General features: G+C 43.7%; 1 protein-coding gene across 1 annotated transcript in view; it reads left to right on the top strand.

The window, feature by feature from the left end:
• Positions 1–27,832, top strand: part of BRWD3 (bromodomain and WD repeat domain containing 3) — a 100,538-nt gene that overhangs the window by 23,591 nt on the left and 49,115 nt on the right. The window contains exons 10-25 of the mRNA XM_053274390.1: positions 3,654–3,724; positions 5,070–5,170; positions 8,163–8,203; positions 9,387–9,491; positions 11,583–11,736; positions 12,905–13,039; positions 14,582–14,710; positions 15,372–15,597; positions 16,238–16,405; positions 16,524–16,707; positions 17,744–17,837; positions 19,131–19,280; positions 23,905–23,981; positions 26,072–26,249; positions 26,552–26,668; positions 27,692–27,799. Coding sequence (XP_053130365.1) covers positions 3,654–3,724; positions 5,070–5,170; positions 8,163–8,203; positions 9,387–9,491; positions 11,583–11,736; positions 12,905–13,039; positions 14,582–14,710; positions 15,372–15,597; positions 16,238–16,405; positions 16,524–16,707; positions 17,744–17,837; positions 19,131–19,280; positions 23,905–23,981; positions 26,072–26,249; positions 26,552–26,668; positions 27,692–27,799 — 2,038 coding nt within the window. The remainder of the gene's footprint in view (positions 1–3,653; positions 3,725–5,069; positions 5,171–8,162; positions 8,204–9,386; positions 9,492–11,582; positions 11,737–12,904; positions 13,040–14,581; positions 14,711–15,371; positions 15,598–16,237; positions 16,406–16,523; positions 16,708–17,743; positions 17,838–19,130; positions 19,281–23,904; positions 23,982–26,071; positions 26,250–26,551; positions 26,669–27,691; positions 27,800–27,832) is intronic.

Raw genomic sequence — 27,832 nt, forward strand, 5'->3', positions numbered from 1 at the left:
TATTTCTGGAATGGCTTGGCCTAGAGTTCTGAAATTTGGCACACATGTAGGATCGGTTATCATGATGCTATATATTGGTTTGATGCAGATTGGTTGTTGTTGTTTTAATTGATTTTTTAAAATTAAAAAAAAAACTTCAAAAAAGTCCTATAAGTGGCTTGTTTCATGGAAGAAAATTACAAACACCTCTGGAACTGAAGTACCCCTTGGGCCAACATTCCACCTCCATGTGAAGGATTCTGCCCTTTGCCTTCATAAGCAAGTGCGACATGAACCCCTTTTTCCCCAGTCTTGTACATTTCAAGGATGGCTGGGCTTAAAATTCTGAAATTTGGCACACATGTAGCCTAAGATGGCAGGACTCTGTTTTTATTTCAAGGAAATTGGTCAGTCCTGTGATTTTAATTATTTTTCCCCTACTACAGTAAAGCTGCCTGAAAGAGTTATCTCTATCCATAGAGTACTTCACATCTAGTGAAAGTGGAACCTAACTTACATCTGAACAGTAATTTTCTGCCTTAAAACAAGCCATATATAGGACTATACAGAGTCCTGTTAACCTGTCCTGCATCTGTGCCCAGTTTCAGAACTCTAGGCCAAGCCATTTTGGAAATGTAAAGGGTTGGACAAAAGTTCATGTTGCACTTGTTTTAGCCTAATTTCCAGTAGGCTTATGAGATCACCTGGCATTCTGTGTTCGTGTCTGTGTCCCCCCACCCCCATAAACTTCACAGTGCCTGGACCAATATGAACCAAATTAGGTACAGTTGTAGGGATACATAGGGATACCTCAATGGCGTAGTTTGTGATGCCATCTGGGCTGAAGTCCAGGGCCTTCACAGCCCCTGCCCCCGCCAAATCCTCTTTAGTCCTCTTTAGCCCCTCCAAAGGCCTTTAGGTCCAGGCTCCAAAATTACCTAGGTGCACCTCTGTTTTGAACCTCCCCAAACCACTCTAAGTCACTTAAATTGTGAGAGGAGTTGGCAGGGTCAGCAAGAGGAATGAACGGATTGAACCTCTGAACCCGCCAAAATTGCGAGGGGGGGGGGACCCAAATCATGAAAAGATCTCACGAAACCCTGAATACTTGGGTTGCAGTTCGCGAGACCGATCACAATTTCCCAGTCACAGATACTCAAAACCGTGACTGGGGAAGCCGTGGTTGGCGAGGGATGACGGTACTTGCAAAACCTCTGTGTATGCTCAAGTTAACTTTTTTTGTACAAGATTAGTCTGCTTGCTGAAGGTTTTTGTCATGACACTTGTGGCGTTAAACTGAGGCTTTTAAAATTTATTTTCCCCGGAACATCTAAAGGACACTGGTTTAAAAAAAGATTTTAGAAGAAACTACTGTAAAGCACACCACACAGGTGCCATTGGAAAAAAGGGAGGCATGGTGTCCCGCCTCTTCTAGGAAATCATTGGCCAGAAGGAGCAAAAAGTGTGGATGTATACAAAAGAAACACTTTCTGCAAATGGAGAGGAGCCGATACCTTTGTGAGCCGCCCCATTAATTCCCCGAATTGAAATGCAGTGATTCTTACGTGAAGTGGGTTCACTCATCAGATACCCTGCACCCACACCATGAGCTTGAAGCCACATGTGAAAAGGCTCCTGTAGAGCTGGAGATCATAGGAGCACCTGTGGGTGTAGCTTGGCTGCAGAGAGTCTCCTCAAATATGTCTAAGAGGTTGTTGGATCAAATTCACTGCTTCCCTCTGCTGAGGTCTGAAGGGAACCCATTTTTTCACTTCACATGCCTCTAGTGCAGAGGCTCTCAAACATGGGTCCCCAGATTTGCTGGACTAAACTCCCATCATCCTCAGCCATTGTGGTTGAAGATGATGGGAGTTGTAGTCCAACAACATCTGGGAACCTGTTTGAGAACCCCTACACTAGTGCATGCCAGACTAGGATGGCATCATAGCTAAAAGGCTGTGTTTGATTTCACCAGGATCAAACAGTCTAAATATGGGCCCACTGGTAAATATCTATATATACTGATATATACACTGATTCAGTCTTGTTCAAATGGATTTGGACTGGTTTAAATTTTGGTTTGACTCATCCTGCAAAACTGAAGGAATTGAAAGCACTAGCTACTGTGGCTCAGACTTCATGCATGATCCTGACTGCAACCATAATAATAGCCCATTAGAGTCTTCTTCTTCTTCTTCTTCTTCTTCTTCTTCTTATTATTATTATTACATTTATATCCCGCTCTTCCTCCAAGGAGCCCAGAGCGGTGTACTACATACTTGAGTTTCTCTTTCACAACAACCCTGTGAAGTAGGTTAGGCTTAGAGAGAAGTGACTGGCCCAGAGTCACCCAGCTAGTAGTTTTAGGGCTGAATGGGGATTTGAACTCGGGTCTCCCCGGTCCTAGTCCAGCACTCTAATCACTACACCACGCTGGCTCCAGTCTGAACAGATTGTACTAACAACCAGTCTTCTATGGGAGAAAACTAAAGTCATATTGTTTAAATATACTGGTCAACCTACTCCTATGAGCTTACCTGAACCTATAGACAATCCAACATTCTTTCCAGCCAGGCTTTTTCAGACATTAACCTGAGCCTAAAGCGCTTTTTTAACCTACTTCCCAGTAGGCCTGTGAGATCACCCGGCATTCCGTGTGCGTAAGTGTCCGTGTGCGTCTGCGTCTGAACCAAATTGGGTACAGTTGTAGGGTCACATAGGGATACCTCAACGGCGTCGTTTGTGATGTCATCCACCCCAATTCAAGATGGCGGATGCATAAACTTTTGAGGTGCAAATGGGCTAACGTGAATTGCCTGATTTGAACCAAATTTGCTATAGCTGTAGGGACACATAGGGATGCCCCAATGGCATAGTTTGTGATGATGCCATTCACCCCAATTCAAGCTGGTGGACGCATGAACGTTTGAGGCGCAAGTGGGCTAACTTGTGGACCTCGAACGAGATTTAGTCCAGTTGTAGAGATAGTGAAAGGAAAGTAGGCAGATTAGTTCTTACTAGTACAAATTGTTTATGAAGGCAATGGGCAGATTCCTCCACATGGGGGGGTGGAATGATGGTCCAAGGGTTTGCTTCAGTTCCAGAAGTTCTTGTAATTTTCTGCCTTTAAACAAGCCATTTATAAGACTTTTTTGAACTTGTTTAGATTCAAAAAATCATTAAAAGAAAAAAACCCAATCTGCTTCAAAATCAATACACAGAGTCCTGATAACATGTCCTTCATCTTTGCGAATCTTCAGAACTCTAGACAAAGACATTCTGGAAATATAAAAGGGGCCCTCTTTTCCCTTGGGTAACATCATGGGGCCCTCTAGGAGAGTGGGCATATGAACCTGGGCTCCCAGCTCCCTCCCTAATGGCACCCCTGGTTATTGCACGTACTTGCAGACAGTTTGATTTCACACGGGGTTGTTTTTGTCATTCTGCTAACTGATGGCTCATCAAGTTGGGTTTGTTTGTTTTTTTCTGCCCGTGAATGTTAACGTTATGAAGGAGTTCCTTTTCCAGCATGTTGATAATATGAAACCTATTTTGTGAGCGGTTTGCAGGTTTCAGCAACAACCTGTACTACAAATATGAACTGTTTCTTTAGCAGGATCACCTTTGTACCACTTAAGATAAAGTAATTAAAATGCTACATGTTTACATTTCAGGGATCGACCAGTTAAATTTGCTGAAAGATCAAGGCCTGGGGTTCAGATATCTTGTTCATCTTTCAGCTCTGGTATGTACATGTTTTCCATGGGACACAAAGAACTTAAGAGCTGTACACATTTCTTATGTAAGAAATATAGGTCTTCTTTTTCCCTCTTCTTTTTTTTTTCATGAGTGAACTGTAATTCTGAAAAAAGAACAAACAACTGAATTTTCTGGAAGAATTCAGATTCCTTGAACATCTCTAATCAGAACCAAAATTAATTTATCAAAATAGTAAGTTATTGGGAACTAGAAAACTAGCTTACTTGATTTCTTTTAGAAAAGTTGATAGATGGAAATTTCAGTCTTGGGCAAAATAGACAAATATTAACTTTTTGCAATGCCATGTCATCAAATCTATATTCAGTCCAGGCAGCAGTTGGTTTTTCTAGCAGCTTTCTTAGCTTAAAGACTCTCTTATTAGGAACTCCATGTTGAATATTTTGAAACATTAGACAGCTTTATTGGTAAATACCTCCTTGCTCTCGTTTTCTTTGTCAAATCAATGTGGCAAAGCATTTGCAGTTTGTAATGCCACTTTAACGGATCTTCAACATAAGCTTAAGTTCTGTGCCGAATTTGGGGGGTTTTCAAGTCCATTCTTCCCCTTTTTCTTTTAGTGCAGTGATCGTCACTATTTTTATGACAGGGGCCACACTGCCACAGCCGCTGAGAGCGCTTGTTCCACGGAAGGCAGGGAGTGGCTCTGGCCTAAATGGCAGAAAGGAGCCAGGGGGGGGGGGCAGGAGGAGGAGGCGAGCAAGAGCACGCATGAGTATGGTGGTGGCTGCTGCAGGCAGCACCAGCAGTGGGGTGAGGGAGAGAAGCGAGAGAAAGAAGGAAGGAAGGAAAGCCGGGCGGGGGGATAAGGAAGTGTGGGGGAGGGAGGGAGAGAGAGAGAGAGAGAGAGAGAGAGCACATGGGCCTGCACAGTGGTGGCAGGGGGGCGGTACGAGGGGGGCAGAGAGAGCCCGCACAATGGCGTGGTGGTGGTGGTGGGGAGGCAAGCCAGGGGCTGCCAGTGGAATCTTAGTGTTTTTGGTTTCACAAGTTTTCGTGTCCCAAGTATTTTGGAGTTTTGATTTTGTTTTTAAAGAGAAAATTAAAAAGGGTGATCCATTGGAAGGAATATATGCAGCTTAGATGGTTTGTTTGAGAATAGCTGTGATTAGAGAGATCTCTGCTTTTTTTTAAATATCGAAGGTCCATACTGAAAAAGAAAAGCGCTCAGAATTTGTAACTCTTCCTGAAGAAAATGCACACAACCTATTTGCCATTTCAGTCCTCTGAAATGTTTATTTTATTGGAATAATATAATGCTTAGTGAATTAAGTTTAAAGATGGCTTGCCTCTCCCCTCTTCCCTTTCTGTAGGTGGCATGTTTATTGCAACCGGAAGCACTGACCATGTGATAAGAATATATTATTTGGGTTCTGAATCTCCAGAGAAGATTGCTGAATTAGAGTCACATATGGTAAGAACAAAAGAAGAACTCAGTCTTTTTAGAATTTTGCTTAAGAGCATAGCTTTTGTTTGTTGTACAAGTTCAAGTCAATCAGAGCTCTTGCATATGCGACCATCTCCATTTTTTTCAGTGGAGGAAGAGCCTGCCCATGCAAGAAGCTTGTTTCTCCATCCAAGCAAACAGGGAAGCTCTTGAAGCTCTTGCCCTGCTAACTGGTCAAAGAGGCACCTTTTTAATGTGGTGATTCTCTTTATTAAGCAGGGGGAGAGCAACTGGCCCTATCCACCCTCAGCACAGAACCCCTCCAGTGACTCTTCCTGGTGTCTCTCTGGTGTTTTAGACTGTGCGCCCTTTGGGGGCAGGGATCCATCTTATTTACTTATTATATCCACTTTGGAAACTTTTGTTGTATATAAATTGTAAGGCTTTTTGGATATAGGTTGGTGACGACTGAGTGTAGTATCTACACCAGAGTCCAATGCCTGTAAGAACAAACTGATTCAGAGGCTAATTAGTTCTTTTATTGCATATAAAGTTTTCATGCTAGTTCACCTAGAAAAAGTAAGAATGCTAGATTTAAATATTCCACTATATGGTGGGGTTTATTCTGGCAGAAATATGGTGCGTAGCCATGCATTTCAATTTGTATTAAAAGTCTTTTGTTATATAGAATGCATTTCTGCAAATGCAAGTTTGGGTTTTGACAAAAGCAGCATGACTACTAATTAGGTATGTGCACAAATCGATTTTATTTATTTGATTTGTGCCCGAATAGAATCCACCTGATTTGTTTTGTGTCTGAATCTGTCCACTATATCACACCAGAGTCGGTTTGGCTCAATTTGGACCACTTTTAAAAGTCCTAGGGGCACCAAATTTGGATGTTGGGTAGGTCCCCATGTGTGTCACATACCACCCAAATTTCAAGGCAGTGGGGCACTTGGTTGATTTTTAATGATTTTTTAAAAGTTTTTACTGATTTTGTATATTCCCACCTCAGGAAATAATGGGGATTTGAAGTTGCCCTATCCTAACATGGATCCCCAGCTCTAATTTTTTTTTTAAAAAAAATCTAAGCTCTAGTCCTTGTAGAAGTAGAGTTATGTAGGAAAATATGCGATCACAATTTTTCAAGTGTTTGGATTCTTTGGTGTATAATAACTTTTCCTCATAATGAATCCCTATGAGGATTCATTGCACACCTTCATTTCTTCTATTCATTTTGACTGTCATTGGACAATGCGAACTGTCAAAGTACTCAGTTTATGTTTATAGGGATTTTTGAGGTGTTTAGATTCTTTGGTGTCTTCATTGTACACCTTCATTTCTTCTGTTCATTTTGATCCCACTGCTGTGCGGGTGGGGGTGGAGAACTAGTGGCATCCCATGTGCCAACTATCCCCCAACCTGCAAGTCACTAGGTACTCAGTTTATATTTTAGGGATTTTTGATGTGTTTAGACCCTTTGGTGTGTAATGAATCCTCATAGGGATTCATTATGAGGAAAGGTTATTAGACACCAAAGAGTCTAAACACTCGAAAAAAAAGATCCTAGAACATAAACTGAGTAGTACCCCACTGCCTTGTCGGTGGGAGAGGGATGTAGTTGGCTCATGGTAGTTGACAATTGGCACTGTTCAAAGACAGTCAAAATGAATAGAAGAAATGAAGGTGTGTAATGAATCCTCATAGGGATTCATTGAGGAAAAGTTATTATACACCAAAGAATCCAAACACTAGTGACCACACATTTTGCTCCCTAATTCTACAAGGGCTAGAGCTTAGCTTTTTTTTTTTTTTTTTAATGAAAGCTGGGGATCTGGGGGAATTAATAGGAGGAATCTGAATCTCTAATCCCTTTGAATTGAATCTGGCGCAATTCAATTTGGACCCGAATCTAGCCAATGGACCACAGGGGCAATTTGTTCTGTCTCCAAACGCCCGAATCAACTAGATTCAGGTACAAATTGATTTGTACCTGAATCAGTTCGCCTATCCCTACTACTAATGCCATGGCCGTGGGGCATGATGTTAATGTCACAGGAACATAGGAAACTGCCTTATACCAACTGTTGGTTCATCTAGCTAAGTATTGTCTACTGACTGAGCTGCTCTTGCAATAGCGAACATGAATTGTCCCCTTTGCTAAACAGGGTTCATATTGGTTTGAATTTGGGTGGTTGACTATATGTGAGCACTGATATTCCACTTAGGGTATGGGGCCATTGCTTAGTGGTGAAGCATTTGCTTTGCATACAGAAGGTCCTCGGTTCCGTCCCTGGCAGCATGTCCAGGTAGGACTGTGAAATATTCCTGCCTGAAGCCCTAGAGATGCTCTGCCAGTCAGTGCAGAAAATACTGAGCAAGATGGACTAAGAGTCTGACTCAGTATAAAATGACTTACTATGTTTCTAAATTTATCACACTAATGATTTCATATAGTGATCAGGAAAGAGCAGCCTTAAAACAGCTCATATTGATGGCTTTGAATTTGAACTTTGCAGAATTATAAGGAAATACAGCATCTGGGACTGTTGTGCCTATGGGAACCACAGGTGTATGAGACATATAACCTTCTGGGGCAGCTGATCAGAGTAGTTCTACCTGTTTAACTGACACTAGTCTAAGACTGTGCATTGTCTCCATTACACGTTGTTTACGCTCTGATGATCCACATGCAAGACACTACAGTCATGATGACGGTATTGTCTTGTAGCTCCGGAAATTTGCTCCTACAAGGATTGGAATATTTTAAGAGGGGATAGCATTCACTGTTCCCTCTAAGGCTTGCACGTGCTCACAAGTTTTTGGATGTCCGCTCAGTTCATTTTAGATCCCACTCAGGTTGAATCAGGAAAGCCCCATTCTGAATGCACACTGCCTTGCTACTTCTGCCCAGAACAAAACTCATTCCGTACAGATGTGAAAAAATTAGAGGGACAACTGATGGCATTGCACATTAGACTAAAGTAGTCTTCTTCTTCTTCTTTTTAATTTAAAGGACAAAGTAGTTGCTGTCCAGTTCTGCAACAATGGAGACAGGTAAGCATCTGTTCTGGTCCTCTTCCATTTCAGGATAATACATAACTCTCTTGAAATACAGGAGAACCCCATTCATGGGGATGGGGCATGGATAGCAAATCCATGAAGAATGTGGCATTAGGACAATGGGAATCAGGTTAGGTTCCTGGACACAGAAAATCGGCTGAAAATTGTCCCAAAATGGTGGGTTTTGCCCCCTCTCCCTCCTCAGTGGCCCCTCAAATGCCCTACTGTGCCTTACTTTCATCTACAGTGCCAAAAATAACCCCAAAATTGTGGGTTTTGCCTTGTTTTTGAGACATAAAATGGCTCCCGATCTCTCTGGCAGTCAAAATAGTGACCAGAAATTACCTCCAAGGTAATTTCCAGCCACCCGTGGATACGCTGCTTTAACCTTTTCCCCTCTATTCCCCTGCCCCCCACGCATATACTGAGGTCAGGTGCTAATTACCTGACCGCGGATACGAAAAAATGTGACTACTAGACCCACGATTAACAAAGTCCTGGCAGTTATTACAGGCATTTATCTTTTAAAAGTGATTTAGGAACATAGGAAGCTGTCGTATACTGAGTCAGACCATTGGTCTATCTAACCAATGGTTAAATAAAATCAATATTGTCTACACAGATTGGCAGCAGCTTCTCCAAGGTTGCAGGCAGGAATCTCTCTCAGTCCTATCTTGGAGATGCTGCCAGGGAGGGAACTTGAAACCTTCTGCCCAGAGCGGCTCCATCCCCTGAGGGGAATATCTCACAGTGCTCACATGTGGTCTCCCACTCAGCCTTTGCAACCAGAGCAGACCCTGCTTAGCTAAGGGGACAAGTCATGCTTGCTGCCACAAGACCAGGTCTCCTCTCCCTGTCTGAGGCAACACAACTGTTTAGCAGCATTAGCAACAAAATAATTAATTATAATCCTCTACACTTCTATTAGGTTGCTAAATTTATGTGTTTAATCTTTATTTGCTCCATTTATATACCTCTCTTCTGTCATGATTTCTGCTTAAAGTACAAAACTGAGTGATGGTTGTGCAAGAGTGGAGAAACTGCAGACCTGGCTGCTGTCAAAGAATTCTTCCCTAAGGCCGAATTGGGTAGTGGGAGAATGCTTGGCTGGGCAGAAAGGCTTCAGAGCTCTACACACATTTATATTTATATTTATATTTCCCCCCTCTGCCTACAGGTTAAGGTTTGTCAGTGGAAGCAGAGACGGAACCGCCAGAATATGGCAATACCAGCAACAAGAATGGAAGAACATTGTGCTGGATATGGCTACCAAGATGACTGGGTAAAAGAAAAATTGTAATTTTAACATCTTCTGGAGACAGAAGTAGAATAGATTTTTAAAAAACCAATCCTACTGCAAACATTTATCTACAGCTTTTCAACGGAAGTTCTTAAATAGTTACATAAGTAAATAAGATGATTCCCTGTCCCAAAAGGACTTAAAATCTAAAAAGGAACATAAAGGGGACACCAGCAACATCTGTTGGAGGGATGCTGTGCTGGGCTTGGATAAGGCCAGTTGTTCTCCCTCTGCTAAATATAAGATAATTATCACTTTAAAAGGTGTCTCTTTGCTCAATTAGCTGGGGAATACTCTTAACCTCTGTGGTTGTAGTTCACAGGCGCATGTGTGCCCAATATGTTCTCATCTGTTCCAGCAGCTCTCACTTCCAAACCCTGAAATGGCTTGGCTATTGTGGTTTCTGTGTGCATTCAGGGTTTCTGGAACAAGTTGTTCTAGTAAGAACTAGTAAGAGCAAGCGTGATGTAGTGGCTAGTGTGCTGGACTAGGATCGGGGAGACCCGAGTTCAAATCCCCATTCAGCCATGAGACTTGCTGGGTGACTCTGGGCCAGTCACTTCTCTCTCAGCCTAGCCTACTTCACAGGGTTGTTGTGAGGAGAAACTTAAGTATGTAGTACACCGCTCTGGGCTCCTTGGAGGAAGAGCGGGATATAAATGCAAAATAATAATTACTACTACTACTACTACTACTACTATTACTAATCTTTCCTTTCACTGTCCCTACAGCTGGATTAAACTTGGTCCAAATTGGTTAGGCAATTCACAAGTTAGCCCACTTATGCCTCAAATGAACATTCATCCGCCATCTTGAATTGGAGTGGATGACATCATAAACTATGCCATTGAGGTGCCCCTATGTTGCGGATGTCATGCTGCGTCTAGATAGGCTGTTAGGCAGTGCTGGGGAGGAGTCAACTGTTGTGGTGCACGTTGGCACCAATGATGTTGGGAATGTAGTCAGGACGTCCTGGAAGCCAAATTTAGGCTGCTAGGTAGCATACTGAAGTCCAGGACCCCCAGGGTAGCGTTCTCTGAAGTGCTACCTCTTCCACGTGCAGGGACAATGAGACATGTGTTGCTGAGGGGTCTCAATGTGTGGATGAGACAGTGGTGCCGGGAGGAGGGGTTTAGATTCATTGGGCACTGGGATACATTTTGGGGAAAGTGAAGCCTGTACAAAAGGGACAGGCTCCACTTGAACCAAAATGGAAACAGACTGCTGACGCTAAAAGTCAAGAAGGCTGCAGAGCAGCTTTTAAAATGACACCTGTGAGATTGCTGGCGGGAACAGGGTGGCATCTGCTTTGGCCGGCAAAATCCCCTAAGGTGTGAGGGTGAACATATTTCGGATAAACCAGAAGAGGACAGAGCACAGTCAGGAGTTGAGCAGAAGGAAACACAGGACAGCTTGCCAAATAGGTCAAATGATGGTAAGGGGATAGCACACCAACACCAGGTGAGGGACCCGGCATATAGGTGTCTGTATACCAATGCCAGAAGCCTCCGAGCCAAGATGGGTGAGCTGGAGCTCTAACAGCATTAAGCCCCACCCTTCTGGTGGTCTCACATCATCATGTTGTGTATGGTGCTTAGAGTTTGCTGTTGGGCATTTGTGGAGCTACAGCTGAGTACATACAGTAGAGCTCAAAATTCTTGTAGAGAACCACACTGACCTACTTTGCAAACTTAATTTGCAAGAATTAAACAGAGCCTTTGGATTGGGCAGTTTATAAATGTAATAAAAATAAATAAATAAAAATTCACTGTTGTCGAATTGCATTGTTTAACTTCAGGACCAAAGGGGTGGGGGGTTGAATTCCCAAAGGTGCTGATGGATTATTAATGAAAGAAGCACGCGGGGGGGGGGGCACTTTCTAAAACATTTCAATAGTTTTGAAGACTATGTAAGTTTTGCTTAGCATGTTTTTAAGTACTTCCTAGTAGAATGACAACTTCTTAGATGAAATTGTCATGAAATCCAGAGACCTGTGATAGATTACTGACATGTGGACACTACCACCATGTATGTATCAGAAGACCTAAGCTGAATTTTTACACACTTCCTCAGGAACAGCCTCATGTCTGGAGAGGATAAGGTGTCCAAACTGAAGGTGACCATGGTAGCTTGGGACAGATATGATACCACTGTTATCACCGCAGTCAACAACTTCCTTTTGAAAGTGTGGAACCCTTCTACAGGGCAGCTTATTCACAGCTTATCTGTAAGTAGAACTTAAGTCAGCGGCTTTAAGAGGAACACAGCACTCTGTGTGTTGCATACTCCTGAACATGGTGTTTAGCACTGAGTTGGGCATCATTTTGAAATTCTGATCAAGCTTGCAGTGAATGGCTAATCAGTGAGCAGACAGGGTTTTTCTTCTGGGTGGGCAGCATCAAGGCAGTGTACGCACATGTGCATTATTATGTGCCACTATAGATACAACACACACACACACACACACACGTACACTCCTTCTTGGTTGCTGAGGCCAGGGACATCTCATGGGTTATCCTCTCTCAAGAGCTCCAGGCAGGACAGAAAGTAAATAGTTAAAAAACTAAGCCACACCCACTAGAGCCTGAGGGGGATAACCCCACCCAGTTCTTTCTGTCCTCAGCAAGCTCCATGGCAGCGTTTTTCTAGCTCTATTTTCTGCTGATATTACTTCTCTAATGGACTTCCTAACTACAGTATTCCATTCTCCAAATCCTTTTTTCTGTCCCTGATCCTTATTACTTGCTATTACCAGAAAAGAAAGAAAACCACCCTTCTTTCATCTGTTTCTCTCCCCACCCCCACTTCTCTCCCCCCCATCTCCTCTTTCCTCTCCATTGCTTGGAGCCAGGCAGAGAGGTTCAGAGCAATTTCTCCAACAAGGGGAAAAGATTGAATGTTTTCGGCCTGGGAGGCTTCGGGGCCGTTTGTAGGCCCCATTGGCGCAGGCTGCTGCAAGCTCTGTATAGCAAGGCCGCTTTTCTGACCTCCCGAAAACTGCCTGAAAAATTTGCCAGCAGTGAGTTGATGGTCCGTAATTGGCCATCTCTCATCTATGGGCCATGGAGTCCCCCCTGGAAGGGCTTAATTTTCCCGCGTCGGTGATGGCCGTCCTTGAGCCGCCCATCCCGATTGTTGAAGGGGCCGCGTCGAGTCTCCCGCCTTCAGGATGTGAGACTCGCACTACCGCGGCCCGGCATGCCTAACCCTAACCCTAAACCTGCCTGAAACCTTGAAGTGCGGCTGTTAGTCAGTGTAGACAGTACTGAGCTAGATGGACCAGTGGGTTGACTCGGCATAAGGCAGCTTCCTGTGTACCTAGGTGAACTGCAGCTGGGAACTTCCTATGCCCAATGCTGCTTCTAAAATTTCTGCTTCCTCTGCTTTGATTGTAGGGTCATGACGATGAAGTGTTTGTTCTGGAAGCTCACCCATTTGACCAAAGGATCATGCTCTCTGCAGGCCACGATGGGAACATTTTCATTTGGGACCTTGAGAAAGGAACAAAAATCCGCAATTACTTCAACATGGTAAGTCTCTTCTTAAGCAAACTCGGAGGCAGTCATAAGCTCTGGGGAAGATCTATGAGATAATTAATTGTAAGGAAATCTTACATTGTTTTCTCACACCAAATATGCCTTCTGGTAGAAGCAGTGGTGATGACTGAGTAGGCAGATTGTTGTATGAACACAACTGAGTACTTGAGAGACTGCCTTATATAATTGTACTGGAAGAGTCTGAATAAATTAAGCACTAGAGAGGCATGGATTGGGGTGAATTCAGGTAAAAACAACATGATGTAATGAGCCAGTGTGGAATAGTGGGTAGACTGAAACCAGAGGGACATAGGTTCAGATCTTTGCTAGGCTGTGAAGCTCACATGAGTAACCTAGAATCAGTTACTCTTTCTCTTGTTATAAGGATAAAATAAGAGTTGGGAAATGTTGGCCAACACCCATATTAATTCTGCACCAGCACACAGGGGTTTTCTGTTGTGATGCAGAAAGCGGGGATTTGAGATGATTTCCTCCCCCTTCCTTCTGCAGCTGCCAGTGTCATCTGAACCTGTGTCTCAGGCATGGGGTGGGGTGGGGGGTGGGGTTCCCAACTTAGGGGCATGATTTCAGGAGGCACAGGTGCCGCAGAGGGAAGGAGGGTCTTGAAAAACCACCCTTCCCACCTCACGCTATGGAAAACTGCCTTGAGATTGTTTTAATGAAAGGTGATATAGAAATTTAATGATAAATAAATTTAAACCCTGGTACATCAGCACAGGGTTAGTCTGGATGTCAGCCACTATGTAAACCGCCCTGACTTCCTTAGAGAATAAAAATGAAATGAAATAAATTCAAACTAGCCATAGGCTTACTAGGGAGCATAGGCAACTGATTTTAATTGATTTCACAGTAAACTTGCTGCAATTGACTTGGTTTGCACACACACAATTTGCACAAACAGCTTGGGCCCAGGGTATTTAAGAGGGTGCTGCCTACTGCCTATTACAGTCTTCTGGAGAGGTTCAGTTACAGTTGCCGCCGGCTCATTTGGTGGCGACTCCGGGGCTGGGCTTGCTCTGTGGCTATCCCGGGGCTTTGGAATATGCTCCCTATTGAAATAAGAGTATCTCCTTCTCTCTTTATTTTCAGGAAGACCCTCTTTCTCTACATTAACAGTGCCTTTGTAAGGATAACATAAGAGTTGGGAAATGTTGGCCAACATCCATATTAACTCTGCACCAGCACAGCTGTTTTGTAGACTTTTAATTGGAATTAATTTTTATCTTTTTGAAATTGTTTTTATTGTGTGTTGTGGAATTTGAATCTGCTTTTACTCTTAGATTGTGTGTTAAATTTTGTACACAGCCTAGAAATGTACATATCAGGCTGGCTGGATGGATGGGTGGATAGATAGATAGATGAAAAGTTACATTTGCAGACCCAACATAGTAACATAATTTCAGAAAACAACAGAACAGGATAAATAATAACTTGTGTATCCAGAAAACTAAGCAATTTGAAGTTGATACAGTGTGTGTGTGTCTGTGTGTCTCTCTCTGTGTGTATGTATTACAGATTGAGGGTCAAGGCCACGGTGCAGTCTTTGATTGTAAATTCTCCCCGGACGGACAGCATTTTGCCTGCACAGACTCACATGGACACCTCTTGCTCTTTGGGTTTGGATGCAATAAATATTACGAAAAGGTGGGTTGGCAGATCAGCCTTGCTGTTCAAAAATGAAAGCCGCATTAAAAATGGGCAGTTTTTGTTGTAAACTGCTGAGAGACATAAGTTTTGGGCGGTATAAAAATGTTAAATAAAAAAATAATATAATATAACAGATGGAATTCTGTTCTGCTATGGGGCTTGCTTAAGCCTAGTGGGGGGGGGGGGTTTGACATAGACCAGGTCAGACCATTGGTCCATCTAGCTCAGTATTGTTTACACTTACTTTTCAAGATTGCAAGCAGGAATCTTTCCCGGTTCTGCCTGGAGATGCCAGGGAGTGAACCTGGGACCTTCTGCATACAAGCATGCCTCATCCCCTAATGGGAATATCTTACAATGCTCACATGTCACCCATCCAAATGCAAACCAGGGCAGACTCTCCTCAGCAAGGGGAACAATTCATACTTGTTACCACAAGATCAGCTCCCCTCCTCTCCAGCTGTCCTGCTAGTTCTCCAGTGAGATGGAAACCATTTGGAATATTCCAATGGGTGAAACTTTTCTGTTTGATAAATAATTCTGTGCCCTTTCCCTGGAAAAGCAAGGCTAACATTGCTCTGTAGTGTGAGTTTTGTGAACAGATTTTTTTAAGAAGTCCATATTCTTGTACTGATTTGTAAGTTTGTGTCTCATGTAGATTCCAGATCAGATGTTCTTCCACACAGATTATCGCCCTCTGATCCGTGATGCTAATAACTATGTGCTAGATGAACAAACTCAGCAAGCCCCACATCTCATGCCTCCCCCATTCTTGGTAGATGTGGATGGAAATCCTCACCCCACAAGATACCAACGGTTGGTCCCAGGACGGGAAAACTGTAAAGATGAGCAACTCATTCCTCAGCTGGGATATGTGGCAAATGGTACATTGTCTATAGTGGTGCCGAAGTGAATTGTGGCGTGAGGGGAGTGATGGGACTTCACCTACAATGAATTTAATTTAGATTTTCTTAATACAAACACCCCAGCTAATGTATGGCAGGGTATAGATTAATACAAGGAGATGGGATGGGGGAAAGCTTCCATTAAAACCTTAGTAATGAGATTGGTCTCCAAGAATGAATATGATGATTAGTGTTTAATATCCAGGAAGCAGTCTTTTGAGTTATACAGGACTCTTTGTTCAAGAAAAAAATAGTTCTACAGTGGTTCCGAGGTGGGGCAGTCTTTACTTATGGGAAGTACCTCCCACTGGTTTACGGGCAGGGCCCATCAACAAGACCAAGGGGAAGGGCTTCCTCACAATTCTTAGAACTAGTGCTATGGTTAGTGTTTAAGAAGCAGGAAGCAATCTTTTGAGTTACATAGGGCTCCTTGTACAAGAAAAAGCATAGTTCTGTTGAAAGATGTTTTTGGGGGCCTACCTGTTTGCATCAAGGTGCCCAACGGAACCTTGCCATACTTCCAGTCCTCCCGTAGCTCAACTGTTGGAAATGGTTGCAGTAGGGCTTGGATTGTTGGTAGAGCTCAAATGGCTCACTTGACATTTCTGATCTTGCAAAGGCGATGGTGAGGTGGTGGAGCAAGTGATTGGGCAGCAAACCAATGACCATGAAGAGAGCATCCTCGATGGAATGATCAGGGAACTGCAGCGGGAGCAAGATCAGAGGAGGCTCAGTGAAGGTGAAGCTCCTCCAAATCCTCTGCAAAACAGATTACGGTCTGTTAGTGGTAAGAGTTCTCTCCTTTCCTTCCTCCAGAAAAGTTTAGAAAGCCATAAGTTATTTTGTCACGCCCCGCCCCCCCCAATGGTGTCAAAAGTTGATTAATTGTGATTTTTTGTGGGTAGTTTTCAGAAGTCCAAGTTTGGATCTAGCTTCCCCGCCAAATGTTGGGCTGAGGAGGAGTGGTCAGATTGAAGGTGTCCGGCAAATGCATCACAATGCTCCCAGAAGCCAGATGGCCACTGAGAGAGATCTCATGGCTTGGAGCCGAAGAGTGGTGGTGAATGAGCTGCATCCTGGGGTTAGCAGGTAAAGGGATGTTGTCAGCTGGGATGGTGTTTGTGGTGGTCACTTAAGAGGAGGCTTTGGGTTTCTTTATGCTTGTGATTGCTGTAATCTGTTTGCAATGACATGTAAAATCAGTGCAACAAAACATCCAGATTGGGCAACAAGATGCCTACAGGCCCATGCCTGTATCCCATCCAAGTCTTTGTCTGGGAAAGCTACTCTCCCAGTTTCCCTGATGAACCACCAGAACTGGCTTTCTGCTCACTGATGCTCTTGTGAGGGATTTGACTTGAGTCAAATCTGCTGATAGCAGACAGCGCTTGCTTGCCGTCACCCATCCAAATTCAAATCTGGATGGACCCTGCTTAGCAAAGGGGGCAATTCGTGCTTACTACCACAAGGCCAGATCTCCTTCCCAAGTTCCTACAGCTGTATAGAAATTTTTCCAAGAAAAAAACAAATAGTATTACATTTTGGGGAATAGTAGTTTCTTAGCCACTTGTTCTCAGTGTTCTCCTTTGTCAATCTGGATATGACATGTATATGTATATGCCAGGGCTACTCAACTGCAATTGTTGCAGAGTCCTGAATTGAGATCCCCCCCCCACCCTCTCCTGAGCTTTTAGATCTGAATTTTCATAGTGTTTGACATGAAATGATGTGGTTTAAATATTATTTGTTATTGAAGTACAAAGCTAAAGCACAAATAAAGAAAAAGCACCCTAGTTACTGTTACTGTGTAATCTGTTCTGAGTGGAAGAGTTCCAGTCTGTGCACCCCACCAAGCTTTCTATCCTAGAACAGTTTCCCCATTCCGTTCAATGTTAGTACTCTGGATATCTCCCTTTTGTGCTGATCCCTCCATTGAAATGAAAGTACATGCAGAGCTCTATAGGCACATCAAAACACATGTGGAATACTAGATCAGGGAGCATTAATAAAGATAAATGAGTAAATGTCCTAGCATAAAAGACCTGGTAACAAGTATAGTGAAAATTTGAGAAGGGCATATTTAAAAACTTAGACAATAATCAGGATTTATTTTCATCCTACTTAGAGTCCAAGAAGAATGCCGAGCTGCCAAAGGTGATTTAGAAATTCATCTGTACATGCTGGAGAAGAAGAGGAAGCCTTCCCACATTTTACAAAGGGTGAGAAATGCCACCTATCTTCTGAAATGCGACCTGCTCTACGTAGAGAACCAGTTAGATGGGCAGAGATGTTAAATCTTAATGCATGGATAAAACAGTGGTGTTTGGGGAGGAAATATTCAGATTTGGTAGGCACTGGGAAAAGCCCAAACCTATTCAAAAGAGAGCCCCACTAGAATATCACTGGACTATTGGCACATAATATGACCACAGTCACAGAGCAGTTTATAAACTGACCTGGATGGAAACCATCAGGAATTGGAGAGCATCTAATTTGGAACAGCTTATCAGATTCCCATTCAGCCATGAGACTTGCTGGGTGACTCTGGGCCAATCACTTCTCTCTCAGCCTAACCTACTTCACAGGCTTGTTGTGAGGAGAAACTTAACTATGTAGCACAGCGCTCTGGACTCCTTAGAGGAAGGAGGCTATAAAATGTGTAAATAAAAATTTTAAAAATGCCCTTGTATGGCCAGCATTTTAATGCCCTTGTGTGCTGTATAGAAGCTTTTCCAAGAATAAAAACAAATAAATAGTATTAAATTTGGGGGAGTAGTAGTTTCTTAGCCACTCATTCTCAAAGTTTTCGTTTGTCAATCTGGATAGGACATGTATATTCCAGGGCTACTTAACTGCCGCCCTCCAGCTGGATTTGGACTACAGCTCCCTGTGTCCCCAGCCACAGTGGCCAATAGTCGGGGATGATGGGAGTTGTTGGTCAACAACACCTGAAATGTCAACAGGTGGAATGTCATCAGTGGTGGTCCAACAACATCTGGGGACCCAAGTTTGAAAACACCTGAGTGGGGTGATGGAAGGAGTGTTTACAATGAGTACAAATACACTTAATATATATCACTTTTCAATAAAAGTTCCCAAAGTAGTTTAGATAGATATAAATAAATAAGATGGCTCCCTGTCCTCAAAGGGCTCAAAATCTAAAAAACAACAACCCATAAGTTAGAAACCAGCAACAGCCACTGGAGGGATGCTGTGCTGGGGATGGATAGGGCCAGTTGCTCACCCTCTACAAAATAAAGGTAATCATCACTTTTAAAAGGTGCCTCTTTGCTCTATTAGCATGGTACAGTACTAAAGCCATTGGAAAATGAAACAATTCCCTTAACTGAGTGAAATGGATGTTTAAAACATTGCAAACAAGGTTTTGAACACAGATCCTTTGTCTGAGATAGCTAGCTGTGCGATTCCGTTGGTCTGGTTAATCTCAAAATATTTGTTGTGAACAACCTTCTCCTCAAATCTCAATTTCTCTTTCTCTTCACTTATGAAAGAATGATTATCAACCCGGCAGCGGACGTTCCTTACGAAGAAACCAGCGCAAGCGGCAACATGCTTACCAAACCCGCTCCACCATTGACCAGGGGTCACAGGGTGGAAGGAGAAATTCACATACTCAGGAAGACTCTGAAAGCTCCTCTGAGGTTTGGATCTGAATTTTGGTTTTCCCTTGCAGTAGAGTTTTTAAAAATTTCTCTCCGAGCCAATATACTTGGCAAAGAAGCACCTTTTAATGTGGTGATGCTCTCTATTTAGCAGAGAGAGAATAACTGGCCCTATCCACCCCCAGCACAGTACCTCCAGTGACTGTTGCTGGTGTCTATCTTGTGTTTCTTTTAGCTTGTGAGCCCTTTGGGGATAGGGATCCATCTTATTCATTTATTATTTTTCTGTGTAAACCACCCTGAGCCATTTTTGGAAGGGTGGTATAGAAATCAAATTATTATTATTATTATTATTATTATTATTATTATTATTATTATTATTATTATTATTATTATATTTAATGATAATACTCCCCCCACACGTATTAGGGATTTAATATGTTTTTAATTCTAGATCACAAGCCATTAACAAATGTACCTAATAAGATAAAAGTACTATTCTTTACACTGTTGGGCTTTGCACCTGCGCAGAGACTTCATCGAGATCTAACAAGCTCTATCTTCTGCTTTTTGGTGGGAACCCCGCCCCCAGCCATTATATGAGGCTGCGCATCTCCTCATCCCCTCAGTCTTTGTCATCCGCACTTCAGTAGACATAGGATTGCTGGCAGCAAGTAGAAAGGAAAGTGATATTCTTCTATTTGTTGTTTCTCCTGCTTCCCCTTTCACGTCTTTTTATTTATTTCTTTATTTTTCACATAGTTGCGTCTTTTTCTTGGCCTCCCCCCCCTTCTCCCCCCGCTTTCAGAGGCTTTGCTCCCGGACGGGACGGAGCCTGGTGACCTTGGGCCCTACGTTTTATATGTCAGGTACAACAAACTTTTAAAAATATGCCCGCTGTGGGTCTAAGATCCCGTCTCCCGATACTCATACCGAGTGTCTCCTTTGGGGAAATCCCACATTGTTGAGACCTGCTCTCACTGCCAGAGGCTTACAAAACAGGCTCAAAAAAAATAGGGCTTCTTGCCTGCATGCAGCCCTTTGAGAATTAGCCCTTTGTTCTTCGGAGGACTTGTCGTTGAAGCGTGCTTTGAAAATGGCTTCTTCAGCTTCGACAGAGCGGCCAGAATCTACTCCTCCGGCACCGTTGCAGTCTGAGGCAACCCTGGTACTGCCCTCGATACTGGTATTGGAAGTGGCTGAGTTGGTGGTTACATGGTACCTTTGAGCTCAGTACCCACATCTAATCCATCGTCTTCGATGTCAGCATGTCCTCCAGTCTCTTCTGATCCGCTTAAGAAGAAGAAGAAAAAGAAGGTTCCCCAAGGGCCTCCATTACTGGTGGGTCAGCATCTGCCACCAAATCCAAAGAAGAAGCCCCTTCTAGTGGCGCCTTCAGATGAGCCGAAGAAGAAGCAGCAGCTTAAGCTTCCTTCCTCAGCTAAGGGGTCTGTCGATGCCACCCTACTTGGGCAGTCGGTACCGAAGGACAATGTCTCACCTTGGCGAAAGACTTCGCCTTGTGTTGTGGCTGAACTGGACGACGATGCCCCTGAAGGAGAAGGATAACCCTAATTATGGTGTTTTAGACTACGAAGTTTCCTCTCCAGAGTAGTTTGGTGACCACTCATCTTGGCTCCCTTGGTGGCGCTCCCCTCCTCTTACGTGCTCTGGCCATGCCCTCTCTCATGATTGAGAAGATCATTGGGACACTGGGGATCGTTCCTGGCAGTGTAGATACGGGAGAGACTGGGACAGTTATGATTGTTCCCACATGGATCAATACCGAGATCCCGCAACAAGCTCTCTCTATTCTGCTGACCCCGGTTCACCTTTTCAGTGATTGGCATTGAGAGGAAGCTGCTTATAGATGGCTTCCGTTGCATTATCACACAGAGTTCAAAAGGTTCAGATCTGGACATTGGTACCATGAGGACTCTTATGAATGGGCTCGGGAAGACTACCGCTCCTTTCAACGAAGCCCTTCCTGTTCACAGAGCAGATTTGGCAGTGGTGTTGGCCAGCCTTTTGTGCCCGCCCTTTGAACCCATGGCTTTAATCAAGCCTCATCTGCTCACATGGAAGGTGGCCTTTTTGGTGGCCATTACTTCAGCCAGAAGAGTGAGTGAGCTCAGAGTGCTCAGGTCTGATTGGCCATATATTCAATTTCACCAGGATAAGGTAGTGCTCAGGCCTGATGTTCAATTTTTCCCTAAGGTTGTTTTCTTCATTCCCAACCTATTAACTTCCCTGTGTTCTTTAAGGATCCGTCCTACCCGGCGGAACACACATTACATTGTTTAGATGTCCGGAGGGCTCTAGCTTTCTATGTTCAAAGGTCAGCACAGTTTAGAAAGGCCTCTTCTCTATTTGTTTCTTATGAGGGCCCTCATAAAGGTCTGCAGGTGTCCTCACAGTCGTTATCCAGATGAATTATTTCAGTTATTGAGCTTTGTTATGAATTGGCAAAAATACAATTACCAGGGGTAATTAAAGCTCATTCCTCAACGTCTGTGGTGGCTTCAGTTGCCTTTGACCATTCAATTCCGTTAGAGACTATTTGTCAGGCTGCTACATGGGCTTCGCCACATTCCTTTATGCGGCACTATGCTGTTGATGTCAGATCTTGTAATGATGCTAAATTTGGCTGAGCTGTACTGCAGTCTATCTTCTCTTAATTGCTCTAATTGTTTGAGTAAAAGAACCTTGTTCACTTCCATCTGTGTCCATAGTAATGCCTATCAACTTCTTCCCTCCTCCTTGGGTGCTAGCTTGTTATGCGCCCATCAGTGTAAAAGACAAGAGATCACGTAGAAGAACTACAGGTTGCTTACCTGTAACTTTGGTTCTTCTAGTGGTCAACTGTCCTTTTACATGCCCTCCCATCCTCCCTGCTGGGGTCTACTGAAGGTGGACTCTGTGACTGAGGGGACAAGGCAAGCCGCAGCCACATATTGGCTGGGGGCAGGGTTCCTGCCAAAAAGCAAGAGATAGAGCTTGTTAGAGCTCAACGAGGTCTCTGCATAGGCGCAAAGCCCATCAGTGTAAAAGGACAGATGACCACTAGAAGAATCAAAGATACAGGTAAGCAATCTGTAATTCTAATGCTGTGCCACAGTTAGAAATGATTGGAGATTTATTTGAGACAATGAATTCAATCAGGTGGTATTAGATAGTTAAGATCTGGCAATTATTTGTGATCTGGTTTGTTTTGTAACACCTACTAGGACGTAGGGATGTGCAAACCAGCCGAACCAAACCACCGGTGGGGGGGTGTCCCCGGAGGTTCTCGCTCCCCCCACCTGCCTCCATGATACATATTATCTGATGTGTTAAATAGTTAAATTGCCCAGTTTGGGCAGTCTTTGGCCCTTTTCGGGCCTCACCCCTGTTGTGGCCATTTTGGAGGCTGCCACGCATGCGCAATGGGCCTCTAAAATGAGCTGAAGACTGCCTGAACTGGGTGATTTAACACATAATGGAGGCCAGAGGGGGAAGGGGGCAGCTCTAGGGACCCCTCTGTGGCCTCTGAAAAGCCCACTGGAAGGGGTAAGTTAAAAAAATTTAAAAAAATTTTTTTAGAAAAATTCACGAACCTCCTCCGAACCGGTGAGAGTTTGATGGGGGCAAAACCAAACTGGTCCAGTTCAGACTTGAACTGGGCCAGCCAGTTTTATGCACATTCCTACTAGGGCAGTTCACACAATTGACATTAGGGCAGGGAAAGCCTCTTCCCCTAATTTGGGAGCTAAGCACATTCTCAATTTTTGATCATTTGTTAGATTAAATACAAAACAATGCTGGAGGTGGGGAACTTGATTGTCGGTCAAGCCCCAGCAGGTTCAGATGAGTGCATTTATTTATTTATTTATTTGTTTGTTTATTTAACATATTTTTACACCGCCCAAAACTTACGTCTCTTGGCAGTTTACAACATACCCAGATTCTGTCCCCAAATCCTACCCAGCTGTGGCTTGACTAACAATCAAGTGCCACACCTTGGTTTTTATCACATGATTGATAGTCGGGAGTGCACCCAGTTCTCAAACCAGGATAGGATTCTTCTCTCCTGATGTTGATTGTGTGAACTTCCCTAACTAGCCACCTTCCCTTGTATTTAATTTAGTGTGAACTGTGCAGTATATCTGTGAAAACAAATCCATAATAGAGAAATGCTGGCCCATAAAAGATCCTGTGAGGTGCAGTTTGCACCTGAGGAGTTTTGTGATCATGGGGGTTTTCTGTGCTTGGGGTTCTCTATGAAAGCTAGGCTGTGACTTTACCCTGTGCTCCAGGAGCAGCTTAGATATTCAAGGAGGATGTTCTCACATGAGCTTCCTGTTCATCCTGAATGTTGGATTTCTAGAGCAATTCCCAAAGTCTTCCTTAACAGCCTATTTCTGATTTTGTGGCTGGGGATGATGGGAGTTGTAGTTCAGTGACAGCTGGAGAGTCAAGTCTAACTTTTCCTTGTCTAGTCAATAACAACTAGAGAGCCAAGATTAGCTACCCTTGGACTAGTCTATCCTTGACCTACATTCCTGAGAGTGGCGTAGAACTGTGTTCACAGTTGCACAGTATAAAAGTAAATACATGTCTAAACCTTCATATTAGTGAAGCAAATGGTCCCAAACTTGCTTTTTCTTCCACCCACTTAACTCAGGAAGATGACACGGTTGGCACAAGTGATGCATCTGTGGATGACACCGTGGCTGTATGGCAGACTGAAAGCAGTTCCAGGTAGGTTTGCTGTCCTCTGTTAGAGGAGGAGATCTCATAATTTTAAATGAAAATGCTGCTTATGCAAGTGCAAGGCCACATCTGCCAATATGGGGAGGATGCAGAATGTCCAGGACTGTATCAAGATCCTTTTGCAGCTGAGTGACTAGAACTTTAGAAATGATGATCTTGTTTTTAGTTTTAAGCAAGCAAACATTTGAGAAGCAGCCTTTGTGTACCTCATTAATAGTATGTATGTAGCACATTTTTATACTGCCTGTAACTAGATCCCAAGGTGATTCACAACTGATTAAAACATTTATAAACTTTAAAATCAAGGGTTAAAACAAATCAATTAAAATCAAGTTTTTAAGAAATCAGCTAGAAGCCTGACTGAACAGTTGTGTCTTCAGTGTGCTTCTGAAGGCCATCAGAGATGGTGCAGCTCTTACTTTGACAGGGAATGCATTCCACACTGCCCAGGCTCCAAGGAAAGGAGGATTGATCTCATCCTTCTGGATATGTTGTATCCACCCCACCCCACCCCACCCCCGGTCATGAACTGTAATAAAGTACAGGAGAACCTCATTAATCGCAGGTCCAGCACCCACGGTTTAGCATATCCATGGTTGAGTTAAGGACACCCGACCTCGGTATACGCGGGGGGAACCCAGGAAGGAAATGGATAAACCCACGAATCTGCGGGTCAGAGCTGGCCGGAAATGACCTCTGAGGTCATTTCTGGCTGCCATTCTGTGTTCAGGAGCCATATTAATAACAGTAACAACAACAACACCACAATACACCAGATATAACTGTAGTCGAGAAGAAAGAAAAACAAGTCGAAATAATCGACATAGCAATACCAGGGGATAGCAGAATAGAAGAAAAAGAAATAGAAAAAATCACCAAATACAAAGATCTACAAACTGAAATTGAAAGGCTGTGGCAGAAAAAGACCAAAATAATCCCAGTGGTCATTGGCGCCCTGGGTGCAGTTCCAAAAGACCTTGAAGAGCACCTCAACACCATAGGGGCCACAGAAATCACCATCAGCCAATTACAAAAAGCAACTTTACTGGGAACAGCCTATATTCTGCGACGATATCTATAACAACAGCAACAACATTGACAATAAAATTCTGGCATCCCAGGTCCTTGGGAAGGACTCGATGTCTGGATAAAACAAACCAGTCAATAACACCTGTCTTACTGTGTAAATCTATACCGCCCTTCCAAACATTTAACTTTTACTTTTTAAAACTGAGAGAAACTATGATTTTTGGCTGATTTTCTGTGCCATTTTTGCTTGTGGGTGACACTGAAGCACAGTAGGGCACTTTATTTGGCCCTTTTACTGGTTTGGGGGGTGATTTGGGGAGGGTTTTGGGCAATCCGGGAACCTAGCCCCCCAATTCCCATAGCCCTAATGCTCCATTATCTGTGGATTTGCTATCCACATCTCCCCCTTGCCTCGCAAAATGGAACCCCCGTGAATAACAGGGTTCTCAATCTCATTAATTCAATCTCATCCTTCTTTTCCTGGAGCCTGGGCAGACATAACCAGATAGTCATAAATATAGCTGGCAGCAATTCCAAGGAAGACGATGGGACGTTTTCAGCCACTACAGTAATTGGAATTGCTGCCAGCTGTATTTGTATTGCCTGACTTAGGCATTATGCTGCCCATATGAATGCATACCAAGGGTATGTAAAACACTGACCTCTAAAAGAAACTTCATTAGATCTTGTGCCTGAATAGAAAAATGTCTGTAAAACCCAAGTCAGCATAAAGTTTCCTTTTCAGGAGCTTTGCCACTGATTTTGTGCTCTGGTGTGTGTGTGTGTGTGTGTGTGTGTGTGTGTGTGTGTGTGTGTGTGTGTGTGTGTAGAGAGAGAGCATGTGACTAGGCCAAAGGGGTCTCAGACTTAAGGTCATTGTGGTGGGGGATGATGGGAGTTATAGTCCAACAGCATCTGGGAACCCAAATTTGAGAATCCCTGCTAGGCTTTTTCTGCAGCAAGCTCTAGACTTTGTGCAACGTGTGGCATGTGTCTCCCCACCACCACCTTTGATGTTGTCTCAATACATCGCCATGGGATTTTTTCAGTGATTCGTCGAGTGAATATTCTGATTGGACTGCCGACGCTGGGATTAATCTCCAGCCTCCAAAGAGACAAACAAGACAAACAGCTCACAAGATCTGTAGCAGCTCTGAAGACGAAAATGTGAAGGATACAAAAGGACCAGAAGAGAAGCGCAAGAAGCCCAAACAGACACGAAGGAAGGTTAGCAGGTTTTTAAAGCATAGCTTAATGGATAAGACAATGCTATTTTTCTTGGGAGTGTAAATCAGTTCTTGACCTCATAAGGGAAGGTTCCTAGTGGTAGAGCATCTGCTTTTGGATGCAGAAGGTCCCGGGGACAGTCCTTGGCATCTCCAGGTGCAGCTGGGAGAGACTCCTGCCTGAAACCTTGGAGAGCCTCTACCAGCCAGTGTAGACAACACTGAGCTAGATGAACCAAGGGTCTGACTCGGCATAAGACAGCTTCCTATGTTTTAAAATGCAAAATGTGTATTTGTTTTTAGAAACCTGGTGGACTGCTTTCAATGGATGGTGAACCCACGGAGGAATGGTTTGCTCCCCATTGGATACTGGATACCATACCACGACGGTCTCCCTTTGTCCCACAAATGGGAGATGAGGTAGTTCTTGCTTTTTATTCATGTATTTATCTGCATGGGCCAGTGTGTCCATAAGAAGAGTTGCACAAACTAGCAAAATAAAAACAAGCTGTTTCAGATGTGTTGGTATGGTACAGTCCTGTGTCGGCAGACATACTGGGAGCTGTAGCTCAGTGGCAGAGGATCTGCTTTGCATGCAAAAGGTCACAGGTTCAATCCCTGGCACCTCCAGGTGGGGTTGGGAAAGACCAGAAACTCTGCAGAACTTGTGCCAGTCAATGTAGGCAATTCTGAGCTAGACGGACCAATGGTCTGACTTGGTATAATGCGGATTCCTACATACAGCACTCAAAAGGCTTTTGGGGATGGGGATGTAGTCCAGTGAAAGAGTATCTGCTTTGCATGCAGATGGTCTGAGGTTCAATCCCTGGCATTCTAGGTAGGGCTAGAAAAGACCAGAAATCTTGGAGAGCAGTGTTCCCTCTAACAGGGATTCCCAGATGTTGTTGACTATAACTCCCAGAATCCCTGGCTTTTGCTTGGGAGTCCCCAACATCTGGGATTCCCTATTAGAGGAAACACTGTTGGAGAGCTGCTGCCAGTCAGTGTAAATACTGAGCTAGATGGACCAACAGTCTGGCTCAGTATAAGGCAGCTTCCTACTCTCCCAAATTCAGGAGAGTTGAGAAGTGCCACCATTTCTCCATGGCACATCCCTCTCCTTTGTTTTGAGCCAGTTCAAGGTGAGGGAGAGCTAGGGGTAAGTATCCACCAAACCAGCCCACTGTCATTCTTTGATCAGACACCACCTTCATTCTAAAGGCGAATTCATACTACTGAGCCCAGGAGCTCATACTTCTCTCCTTTTGCATGCATCCTGTATATCCAAAGGAAAGAAGTGACATGAGCAGAATGCCTATTTCACCCTCCACACCTGTATTTGACACACATGCAGCCACAATGGAGAAAGAGTTTGTCGCTTCCTGAAACCAAATTTAGTGTGTAAATAGCATTGCACCCCCCGTCTCTCTCTCTCTTTCTCAGATTATCTATTTCAGGCAAGGGCACGAAGCTTATGTGCGCGCAGTGAGGAAGGCAAAAATTTACAGTGTTAACTTGCAGAAACAACCTTGGAATAAAATGGAACTCAGGGTAAGTTAAATTTCAGAGAGAGATTTTCAGTCA

Source organism: Hemicordylus capensis, chromosome 11, assembly GCF_027244095.1.
Source record: "Hemicordylus capensis ecotype Gifberg chromosome 11, rHemCap1.1.pri, whole genome shotgun sequence".
Classification (NCBI taxonomy): Eukaryota; Metazoa; Chordata; class Lepidosauria; order Squamata; family Cordylidae; genus Hemicordylus; species Hemicordylus capensis.